This window comes from Nematolebias whitei, chromosome 6 (assembly GCF_014905685.2).
Source record: "Nematolebias whitei isolate Nwh7 chromosome 6, NemWhi1, whole genome shotgun sequence".
Lineage (NCBI taxonomy): Eukaryota > Metazoa > Chordata > Actinopteri > Cyprinodontiformes > Rivulidae > Nematolebias > Nematolebias whitei.
Window position 1 is genome coordinate 33,394,692 of NC_056503.1, and position 12,858 is coordinate 33,407,549.

General features: G+C 39.3%; 1 protein-coding gene across 1 annotated transcript in view; it reads left to right on the top strand.

Annotated features, from left to right (window-relative positions):
- The first annotated feature begins 615 nt into the window (after nt 1-615).
- LOC119410645 (muscleblind-like protein 1) overlaps nt 616-12,858 on the top strand; it is a 61,218-nt gene continuing 48,975 nt past the window's right edge. The window contains exon 1 of the mRNA XM_037677530.1: nt 616-987. Within this exon, the coding sequence (XP_037533458.1) occupies nt 814-987 (174 nt within the window). The 5' untranslated portion in view covers nt 616-813. The remainder of the gene's footprint in view (nt 988-12,858) is intronic.

Sequence of the window (12,858 nt, forward strand, 5' to 3'; positions counted from 1 at the left end):
AGCCTCCTGTGCCTCTGCGCCTGTCCATGTCTGCCGGAGCTGCCAGGCCACACCAGGAGCACCAGAACTGCCACGACTGCCAGCCACATCCACTGAGGCTGTCTCAACACCACTGACACAACCTCCCCTCCCACCCCCACCCCGCTTCTCTCCATCCCTCCTGCTCTGTCTGCCAGCAAGACCTTTCTCCATCCATGCCACTCAAGTCTCATCTGCAGAGGCCGAACACTTCCCCCTTTTTCAGCAGACAGATCCTAATACTGAAGACAAACAGCTTTTATCAGCTCCTCTGAGCAGAAGAAAATTGTTTCATTGCTGTCCCCTCCACCGGCCTCCTCCGCTTCCTTCACCCACCCCACCCCCATTCAGCCCTGCATTCTTTCATCATGGGTCAGCTTGATCGATAATGTGTTTTGCTGTTCGTCTCATCTGACAGTTCGGCTGACAAGAGAGCAAATTGAGAGAACTCGTGTGTGCGTTTGAGTGCGTGTGTGTTTGTAAGGCCAAGATTACAAAACAAAGCTTTGTGGTCATCACTGGCCGTGGCCCTTGGTGACGGGCTCTGAAGGATTCCTACTTAAACCACAAACAGACTCAGAATGAACCGCAGGTGGTAGCTGAGTCCAAGGCCTCGTAGGCTTCATTCTGCACAGAACCTTGGGACAAAAAACACTAAAGCCAAGCCCTTTTCCCATGTCCTTTATTTATTTTCTCCACGTGTGTCCCAGTGTTATTAGAAAAATACAGACACACGTATTACTCAGTTTGCTGGATATTTCCTCCCCCTAATCGACCCCTCCTGGCTGATTTCAAATGGCGGTGAGTGTGACACCGATCCGAGACACAAAGTGGTTGACGCTGGAGGTGTGTCGAGAATTTCAGAGAGGAACTTGCTCCCGACCAGACAACGAATGCAAGTTTGCCCACCCTGCCAAGAGCTGTCAAGTGGAAAACGGCAGAGTCATTGCTTGTTTTGACTCCCTCAAGGTGAGTATGACAAACACCTGTGACATTCATTCTTCACTCCCCTGGCTTCTCCTTTTGCAGTTTACGGTGCCAACAAAACTTCATCTGACATCTTAAAATGAATACCTGGTTAAAGTCTTAGAATGAGTATGAACAGCAATGTAGACGTTAAGGCAGAATTCATCTGGAGCTTCTTATGGGAAAACAGTCTGTTAGATTGAGGAAAGACAAATTAAGCCTTGGCAAAATAAATGAGTGCATAGCAGTATAACTACTTTTAGGCGTGTGTATGTGTGTTTCAGTAAGCTGAGACGAGGCCGTGATCACACAAACGTCTGTGACTCAGACTCACAGTTTCCTTCACAAGGACAAAACTTTAGCACTGGACTGTCGGTTGGCACGTTGCAAAAGAGCCTGTGTGACCATTACATGAACAGGCTGAATAAGAAACAGAAGTAGGGCAGCATACTGTGTATTTCACATTTGTATGTTGACTATATGTCTGGCTGTGTTATTTTGAGGTCACGCTACACGGCGGGGTGTTCTCGAAGGGCTCTGTAATTTGCTGTCTATTTTTGCCCTGGCACTGAGACAACACACTCCCACCATGCAGCTCCTCTCAGAGACGGGGGAAGAAAAAAAATAAATAAATAAAAACAGCCCAGAGGATAGAAAGATGTGGGGAAAGTGGAGTGGACTGGGCCGAAGAAGTTAAGAAGAGTTTTACAAAATGTACGGAGCCTTGATACAGATTGTATAGGGTGGAGGAAATGGACCTGGGTTGTCAGAGAGTGCTACTTATAGGCTGTAAATGTTGGTGTTTGGTTTGGATTAAAACTTTTACATTAGTTCAGAGTGAGTTTGAATTGTATACTCACTGTAAACTTTGAGGCTGTATGTGTCAACACCATACTCTGGTATAAAAACTGTTTACATGGGGCTAAATTGGGGATGTTTTATACTGACTGTGGCTGTCATCTTGACTCAGGCTTCTTATTGGGATTATGCCTCGAATGGTGTCCCTATTGAGTTTGTCAAATCTTATAAATATTTGGGTATTTTGGTTGATTCACATATCTCTTTGTTTTAAGCCTCGTGTTGAAAACTTGGTAAAGAAAATGAAAGTAAAACTGGGTTTCTTTTTTTGAAATTGGTCCTGTCTAACTCTGAACACTAGGCAACGCCTTGTAATTGCTACTTTCCTCTCCTCCTTTGACTATGGTGACAGTATTTACATGAATGCTCCTGTAAGCACATTGCAGATGTTGGATACTGTCTATCATGGTGCGCTAAGATTCATATCTGGCTGTAACTTTCGTAACCATCACTGCACCCTGTATTCACTGGTCAATTGGTCATCATTACCTTCACCGAGACTCTCTCACTGGTACATTTTCATCTTTAAATCACTTCTTAGTCTGTTGCCTCCATGTATTTCCTCCTTTAAGTTACTCCATAAGTGCAGCTACAGCGTGCACTCTCAGGAAATTATTACTTGCAGTGTACCCTCAGTGCGGGCTGAACTAGACAAAAGGACCTTCTCTTACTCCGCTCCTGTATTCTGGAACACCTGGCAAAAAGATCTGAAGCTGTCAACTTTGACTCCTCTAAGAGATTTTAAACATCTGCTAAGTTCATGGAAAAAAAACAATGCAGACATATTCCTGTTATTAACATTTACATTGCTTTATAATGTACCCGGTAGCTGTTTTTTTCTTTTGTTTCGTTCTTAAATATTTTTTCTATTTATTTTTGCATTTTCTATGCTTTTTGTGTGATTGTTTATTGTTGTCTGTACCTCATCTGTGTTGTTTGTTTAAAACAGGTCTCTCTTGTAAATTAGTCCTCATGGCTCAGTGAGACTAACCTGTATAAAAAAAAGTTGAATGAATGCAACTAATGTTACAGATCCATTGTGGCTGATGAGAAAATGTAGATATGGGAACAACACTGTCACTATTAGAATTTTGTGGCATGCAAAGGGTGCCATTTCTCTCAAGCCAGTAGATTTGATTTAAAGGACCAATCAATATCAGCAATACACAAAGTCTGAACCATTTTTATCCAGTTTAAAAGCAACTCACCCAAACTGACCAAACTTGCTTCAAAGCAAAAGTTTAGATCTTTATAAGTGGAGTTCCATAAAAATGATTATATACAATTAATGTCTTACTTATTGTAGATAGTTTGTTGAATGACCTCAAAAAATGGGTTTGATTGAAATGAAGGGTTAATGTCTTAGCTTGTTGGGGGCCAAGATGGGGTAGAGGTAGGGCAGCTGGCTTGGGACCAGAAAGTCACGGTTCAACTCCCAGCCATTCCCACATGTCATAGTGTCTCTGAGCAAGACACCCAATCCCCAATTGCTCCCCGGGCGCCCACCTAGCTGCCCACTGCTCCACCTGGGTGTATCTCACATGTGATGGGTTAAATGCAAAGTACTAATTTCACCATTCTACGGGAATATACAATGATGACAATGTCAAACTTCCCTTTGCTAACCCATATTTTTGAACATAACTGGTAACATAAATGTGTTATGTTCAGTTTTTATTTTAAAAGGAAGCAACGAGTGCATAACATCTAAGTTGAATTCATGTATGATGTGTATGTTCAGCACCTGCCTGAACTTTGTTGGATTTTTTGAGCTTTGATGTTTTGAACAACTTTGGCTATGGCTACCTCGGAGGAGTCGACGGGGGAGAGGGTGGGCCCCAGAAACCATCTTATCATCAGCAAACTGATTGGTCCACTATGGGAGTGTGTTGCTTGTGGGACTGACTTTGTCAGATTGATGAAGTCCTTTGGTTGAAGGAGGAAATATCTAAAAAAAATTTAAAAAAAACGGATGACCTGACTGAACTTTGTGGGATAACAAGCCCTATTTTATTTTTATTTTATTTTAATTTTTTTGGCACACTATGTAGACAACTGAAGGCCATATTTATGTTCACTATTTAAAGCAATTTTTTTCATTCATTCAGCCTTAATTTATACAGGTTAGTCTTATTAATTGCATTTTAACTGCATTTTACTGTAATTTATTGTTATTATTGTTTATTGTTATTGTTGTCTGTACTTTATATATTCGGTCTGGAACAGGTCCCTCTTGTAACTAGCTATGTTTACATGGACATAAGTAATAGGATTAAACTGCCATTCGGAATAAAAATGTGTCATGTAAATGCCCCATTCGGATAATTTTTTTGTTTATTCAGCTCGATTCGAAAGAAACTGTAATCAGATTGAGACGGGTGGTTAAAGCCGATTCATAATCCGAATGGTGCGCATGTAAACACTTAATCTGTTTGTTTTTTCCGATCGTGAAAAACTGACCTGACTGCGCATGTGCGACTTATGTCATTTCCACCTGGCTAATGCTAATAATATTAGCATGTCAGGGGAAGCAAAACTGGTCGGTGAGCGACACAACATTTCTACTAGAAACTTTGAAAGAGCTCAAAATGATCTGTATTACCTGTGGCTCAGTCAGGGAGACGTCTCCACCGTCATTAAAACCTGTCGCGGGTCCATTTTGGGCGCTCAGGTTTGTTTACGTTCATCCCGGAAGTAAACCGGAAGTAGAATTTCTTCTTCTGTATGTTTTTTAAAGGAGAGTTTACCACTCTGCGCATGTCAGTACTTCTGTTCCGAATAAAAGCCCGCTGCATGTAAATGATATATTTGAATTATTTAATCTGAAAACACTTCAATCCGGTCAAAGAGTTTTGCGCATTTAAACATAGCTAATGAGTCCTCGCAGCTCAAAGTGACTAGCCTGTATAAATAAAGGTTGAATGAATTGAGCCTTGGGGAATCATTTACAAGAGAGACCTGTTTTAAACAAAGAACGATGACAACAGTAGACAATCATAAAAGAAAGCATTTACATTTATTAGAATTGAGATGTTACAACAATACAAAGTTAAGAAGAAAGCACAAATGAAAAAGTGTTCTTGTTGCCACAACGCGTTTGTTCTGCCTCACCAGAACCACTGAATTCAGCCAACAGTTTATGATGCTGGTTGAATTTTGAATTCAGTTCACACAGGGCTGTTCTGGTTGGTGTTGATTTATAACTGTCCCAGCAGCATTACTCTTTGGCTGATGTCTCACAATCCAGAATTGATTGGGAATCCTTCATTTAGCCTGCTTTATTCTACTTCAGCCGAGACTCAAGCAGTCCAGCAGCGCGGTCCCTCAGTGGTTCGGTCAGCCATGGCAGACATGTGAAAAATATGTTGTTGTTTTATTGCCCCAGACCACACTGTTCTTCAAAGCAATCAAAATGTTGGTTGGTTTATTCCAGGAGCGAGCATTGCATCAACTTGAGTTAAATATTTAATTTTCATGTCAGTGAAAGCGATGGGGAGAAAGTACGTTTTCACATACTGAACTTTTCAATCAACCATCAAGTGCAATTAATAGTATCAAAGCATCTACGCCAAAGTTTCTTGAATAGAAATTCACATTTTCCCTCTGTCGCACATTTAAGGAATATGGAGCACATTGTGAAAAACTATAAACTGATGTTGTGTTTTGTCACACAATATATTAGACAACAATGAGAGCGTGAGTAAAATACTTAACCTGCATGTGTAAATACTGAGGGTCAGAGAAAAAATATATATACTGTATATATATAATGTATGTAGGGATTACTTGTGTAGTATAATTACCCTTGTATTAGTGTTGTTGAAGTTACCAAGTTATTGCCATCTTATTTAAACACTTAAAAACTTAATAAAAGAAAAAGTTAAAGTTTATAAATACAATTCTGGCCCACAGCTTCTTCCAGCCAACCAGTTATTTATCAGCCACAAGATAAAAACAGAACAAGAAAATGGAAATCACTCTCTGAATTTAATTTTGTCACCATACATACAGCTGCCAATATGGAGATGAATGGATGGAGAAAGATTTCTGGAATTATATGTGAGAAAAGGGTGGCAGCAAAGGTCAAAGGAAAGGTTTACAAGACAGTGGTGACACCAGCTAATACTGTATGAATGGTATGGAGACCGCATTGTTGACAGGAGAAGAAATAGAAGTGGGACACGCTGAAGTTCTCTTTGCAATAGATACAAAACAAAAAAATGATCAAATTAGGATTGAAATCAGAAGTACAGCACAGATTGGTTGATTGATTGGAAGATAAAGTAAGAGAGGCCAGACTGAAATAGTTTGGACATGTCCAAGGGAAGGACAGTGGGTATAATGGTAGAAATATGTTAGAAAGTATGCTGCCTGGAAAAAGACAAAGAGGAAAGCTAAAGAGGAGATATATGGATGATGAAGATGATGATGAGTTTGAGAGGACATGGAGGCGGTTGGAGTGAGGGCAGAGGATGCAGAGGACAGAGTGAAATGGAGGAGGATGACTCGCTGTGGTGACCCCTGGAGAGGAAAAAGCTGAAAGAAAAAGACATACAGCTGCCAATATGGCAAATAACTCACAAAACAAGGGGTAGCATCTTACTGGAGTGTGAGCTGGTGAGTAGTTGGCAGATGACATTCGTAAGGGAGTCTCCAAAATGTCTTAAGCAGGTGGGCCATACAAACTTGTTGCGTGAGTAAAGATAAAAAAAAAAAAATACATTTAGAAATGCAACAATTTCTCTTAAAATTGTTGCACAGTCATTGTGGGCATTTTAAACCAACCTCAAGCCTATGTAATTTTTGTCTAGAGCATCATCAAGGAGTGTAAGGAGCATGGGAGCTGTATTTTGACTCATACATGAGCTCCCCTCTGATAAAACATCTAGACTAATAATAAGAACACAAACCATTATAACCATTATAATTGTTAAGTAACTGATACAAATCTGCCTATCTTCATTTCAAAAGTGTACTCCAGTAGACTAAACCACAAACTTGGGGCAGCTGCCAAGGTGGGTACAAAGCAGGAAGAGGGGAGTATGACGTGGGTGGAGGTGGGCAAAACAATAATGTGCAAAACTTGAAATACAGTTTTGTAAACGAAGCACGTGAAAATAGACTGAATTTCAAAAAACAACTGCACAAAACACGGTCAGACGGCTCAATGGTCACTTGGTTATCAAACAGAATTTACTGAGACTGCAAAAGAAAATCTGTCTATTTTCATGATTTACTTGCAATATTAAGTTGTCAATTAGTCTCCAACCAACTAACTCCAGTAAAACAGAGTACATGTGTGTGAATGAGAGGGAGGCCAGTGGAACAGTGAGGCTACAAGGAGCAGAGGTCACAAAGGTGCAGGACTTAAGTACTTGGGGTCCACTGTCCAGGAAAATGGGGAGTGTGGTAAAGAGGTGGAAAAGAGGGTCCAGGCAGGATGGAGTGGATGGAGACAAGTTTCAGGAGTGATTTGTTACAAGACAATGGTGAGACCAGATATATTGTATGGTCTGGAGACAGTAGCATTGACAAAAAAACAGGAGAAAGAACTGGAAGTAGGAGAAATGGAGATGTTGAGGTTCTCCTTAGGAGTGACAAGGCCGGATAAGATTAGGAATGAGATCATCAGAGGTACAGCACAGGTTGAACAACTGGGAGGTAAAGTTAGAGAGGCCAGACTGAGATGGTTTGGACATGTCCAAAGGTGGGACAGTGGGTATACTGGTAGAAGGATGTTAGAAATGCAGCTTCCAAGAAAAAGACAAAGAGGAGATATATGGATGCAGTTAGAGAGGACATGGAGGTAGTTGGAGTGAGGACAGAGGATGCAGAGGACAGAGTGAGATGGAGGAGGATGACTCATTGTGGCGACCAGTGAAGAGAGAAAAGCCAAAAGAAGAAGAAGAATTAGTCTCCAACTAGTAAAGTAAAGTGCTATGTGTTGTCATCATTGTGTGTTCCCATACAATGGTGAAATTGGTTCTCTGCATTTAACCCATTTCAACTGGGATACACCCAGTCTCCAACTTTTGAAGACTACCTTATGAAGCATAACCTTCATCTTCTAGTTCATCTTCTAGTTTAGCTAGCTAGCATTGTACTTCTTTGATCTAGTAACTGTTGTAATATGGGACACAAGCCACAAAGTACAGCTAAACACAACAGTGTGTCACCCTTCAGAAAGTCAGCTTTGAAATTAAAATTACTGTAAGTATTCTAAATTTTCAGCATGTTGAGCATGTTTGCGTGATTTACATGTAGCTTGTAGCTAATAACGTTAACAAGCAACTAAATAAGTGTAGCTAATAAAGTGGCCCGTGAGTTTACAGCAGATAAAATGTTGGAGCACAGGCAACATTCACACACATATGCCACACAAGCTTTAAACTGCTGTCTTAGTAATTAGTTTTTTTATGCATTGGAGACAGAAGCATAAATAAAGTCAATTACTTGGATTGAGTAGGCTAGAACAGTTCTGGATCCAACAACTTCCATCCATCCATCCATTATCTTTTACCCGCTTCTTCCATTTTAGGTCACGGGGGTCGCCGGTGCCCATGTCCAGCGATCACTGTGTGAGGGGTGGGGTGAATCCAACAACTTGTTTTTGCGTTTTGCACGAGTCCTGTTCTTTGTCTCCCATCTGACTGGAGAGCAAAGTATTCATCCAGTGTAACTAGAGACCTCAACTGGCAGGCACTCAAGAAGTTCAGGCTGCCACTTATCTCGGTTTATACCTGAGGCTGGATTTATTTTCGCTAAACAAGTGTTATTAGAGTTGTGAGCAGTTTGGTTGGAACTCCAGTGACGTGGGCGGGTTTGGTTGGTTCAAGTAAGACAGGGATGAAGAAGGGTGGTTGCTGGGGCATTGCATGGATCATGAAATCAGGCAGGCAGACTGAGCTGGAGCGAATGGGAGCAGTCGCAGCAGGGAATGTGCGAGGAAGCATAGCGCTTTGCACGGAGCCCTTCCCTGCTCCCTGTGCCAGGGCATTCCACAGTCCACCTCCCATCCCTGCCTTCATGACAGAATGATAGATCTGCTTATCTGCACATAAATTCATAACACATATCTGGGCTTGGAGACAGGGGCAAGGGGATGAGGGAAGGACAATCAGGAGGACGTGGAGGAAAAGAAGGGATGTTGGTAAATGTGGCTTTCCACCCTAACCATTTGTCACACCAGCTGCCCTTCGTTGAATATGCAAAGCACAGCAGTAAAGGAAAGGAGGGCCTATAGCATGAGAAACAAAAGAGAACTTCTTACTTTTTCTTTCTGTCTCTTTGTATTCAAAGGTTATAGCTAAGATTTGAAGCACATTCTTTAATAAAAATGCTTATGTATTTGATCATCAGCATCCTCACAGAGTCAAACAATGAAAAAAGGACAGAAGTGTATTTTTTCTCTCTTTTAGCTCGACTTAAAAGTTTTTTTTTTAAATATATTCTCATTTCTAGCCCATTGGTCTCTTTCTCAAACAGCTTCCCTTAAGCGGACCTTTGTCTAAACTTAACCAAACATTGTTCACAAAGTTCTCAGGTCAGAAAACTGTGATTCATCTTTTTGATAATGTGTTTAGGACACAGAAAAAAAAATCGTTGTTTGATGCTTGTTGGGTTTTTAGAAAGACATCCAGTTGGTTGTGTGTCTCGTTGACTTTGGCTGAAGGGAGTCAGCACCTTGATCGCATTAGCAGCTGGAGGCACAGCTGTTATTTTACTGAAGCTGAATAAAAAGCAAATCTGGCCGTGTTCAGGTTGACAAAATACCATAAACCTATTTTGAGTTGTGGTGGGAAATCAATGAGTTGGCAAAGGAAGACAGAGTTCATGCTCCTCGTGATGCACTCAAATGATCACATGTTGTATTTTTTATATAGTACACTTGATAAATATTTTAAAGTAAAGTTATTTTTGATTGTTTTGTAGATCATACATATAAATTCAAGGTGGTTAAGTTGTGTAAGATTTTTTTTTTTTTTGCAATGATAACAGAAGATTTTGAATATTTTTTTTTTTTATAAAAGTTTAAAAGAAATTTGTTGTGAAAAAAAGGAAAGTTTAAACTATTAAATTGTACCAGAATTCATCCTTGTCCTCCTGCTTTTAATCAAGACCATATTCTTCCCCTAAAATTATTTTTGATTAAATTTGCACATTTTAAAATGCAAATATAAAGTACCCATTTTGAAATTAGAACATTTCTAGCTAGGTGAAATAAATATTTAAAATGTTATAAAATGAAAACCTTTAATTTTCACACATTTTATTTAGAGTTATTGATGCCTATAGGTACAATATTGCTTTATTTTACATTATTTGCTTGTACAACTTTTAAAATCTAATTTTGTCTTTTGTAGTAGAGTTGAGTTGAATGTGATATAAAGTCTTCTGGTGTTTTATGTTAGAGTTTACACTAACAGGAATGTGATTTAAGTAGAATTATATTATATTATTATTATTATATTATAAGAATTTTCTTCTTCTTTCTGCACCCTTTTCATACAGTGTTTATTTCTTTTGATGAATTTGTTTTGTTTCCTTTGTTAATTTTAAATGAATGAATACATGAATAAATTCAAGAAAGTAGAAAAAAAGAAAAAGTTAATAAATTAGTCACAATGAAAGTGAGAATAGGTAATAAATCAATGTTTATGTGAAATTAAGGAGAATTTTCTTTCTTTCTGCCATTTATTGTAGTTTCCAACATGGTTTGGGATTGTATGAAGTGATACAAATAATCTAAATAACTGAATTAGTTAATTAGAAAAAATTAAATGTTGAAGGTTTTAAAAGCAGCTGCTCTCTCATTAAATTAATTTTTTTCTTTCTCTCTTTCTTGTGAAACGAGCATTTTGAAGTCAAAACTGAGACGTTCTCAAAGAGCAGCGCGTTGAATAAATACCATAAACTGCAGGTTCACTGCGTGCGATCACGTTGGTAACCTTAAAGGGGAAGTTCAAACACTTGGAAGATGAATTCTTAAGAAAAAGTATAAATGATTAATAGCTTACCAGATAACACTTTGAACAACCTCAGTTTGAAGGAGAAACAGTTTAATTAGAGCATTAAGTGTAGAACCACCAGACTGAGGAACAGCTTCTACCCTGAAGCTGTTAGACTCACAAATCCCAAACCAGAAAATGTTACTGTAATGTCCCTTTAATTGGAGATTTTACACTTTATTCATGAGGCTGATTTCTTACCCATAAGTTGCTATATTGTGGGGAGTGGTGGCGCAGAGGTTAGAGAGGTGGGCTTGTGATCCAAAGATCGCCGGTTCACGCCCTGGCCCCGACAACATCAAAAATTGTGGGTGGGGTAGGTGAAACACCCACACTTGCCCCCACCCTCATTCGCCCCACTCTGGGCCCATGAGCAAGGCCCTTAACCCCACCATGTGCTCCCTAAAAAAACAGGTCTCTCTTGAAAATGAGTTCTCGTGGCTCAATGAGACCAACCTGGATAAATAAAGGCTAAATGAAAAAAAATATATATATATTCATACCCATCTGCTCACAACAGACTCATGTTCAGGCTGCTGTTTAATACACACTATTATATTCTTACTCTTTAGTCTATATCTTGGATCCTTGTATACCATTTCTTTTTTATAGTTATAATTATTGCTATTTTTGGTTGTAACTGAGACCTGGGACAATTTCGTTCCACCTCATGTACCACATGTGATGCAAATGACAGTAAAGTCACCTTGAACTTTGAACCTTTAATTCTGATGTGCAAACAGCAGCAGAAATCAACACTTCTGGTGTAGTCTGAGGTACTTCCTGCAGGAATATTGTAACATTTCTAATGGAATAACAACATAATGAGATCATTTACATCACCGTCAGAACAATATGTCAGTAATTATGTTTGAATTAGTATATATTGAAGATTTTCCTGATTAGATTTCGATCAAGTTGAGCAATTTTCGGATTTGCTTTCAGTTTTTCATCTTCTCTACATTTTTTGTATCTGCTTTTAGCTGGAGTTCTCTGACAAAAAATAAATACCAAAATAAAAAATAAGAAGATCATTTTAAATAAGCTCATTCTAAATTAACACTGACAGGTTTTTCTTCTACATTTTTTTTTCTTGAAAATACCTTTCTTGAATATTGTTCAGTTTAAAAACATACACATTGTCATATAGTTGTGTAAAAGTTGTTGCCATTACAATTTTTACTTTAATTAGAAGTGTGTGTTACATCAAAGTTCATGCTCAATAATCCAGGTAGAAAATCCAACAAAATTAAGTCAGGTCATCTGGACAGTTTTTTTTTTAGTTGAGACATTTCATCCTTCATCCAAAGTACTTCCATTACTCTGAGGAGCCACAAACAAACTGAATCCCAAAAGCAGCACACTTGCATAGTCTTTCAGGTCTCTCTTGTAAATGAATCCCCGAGGCTCAGTGGGATTAACCTGTATAAATAAAGGTTGAATGAATAGTGGACCAACCAGTTTGCAGGTGATAAGATGGTTACTGGAGTCCGCCCTCTCCCCCATCGACTCCTCTGAGGCAGCAATTGACAAAGTGGTTCAAAACATTAAAGTTTATGCTCAATACTCTAGGTAGAAAATCCTGACAAAGGACTGCTGAAGTACTTTGGATGAAGAACGAAACGCCTCAACAAAAAAGAAAGAAACCATCCAGATGACCTGACTGAACTTTGTTGGATTTCTACCTGGATTATTGAGCATGAACTTGGATGCTTTGAACCACTTTGGCTATGGCTGCCTCAGAGGAGTCAACGGGGGAGAGGGAGGGCCATAGAAACCAGACTATCACCAGCAATCTGTTTGGTCCACTATGTGGATGTGCTGCTTGTGGGACTCAGTTTGTTTGTGGCTCCTTGGATTGATGAAGTCCTTTGGATGAAGGACGAAACATCTCAACTAAAAAAAGAAACCGTCCAGATGAACTGAACTTTGGTGTATCTTACTTCTCTGAGCATTCGAGTTGCACACAGAGACATACATTACCATACTGTGGATATATGATCACTTA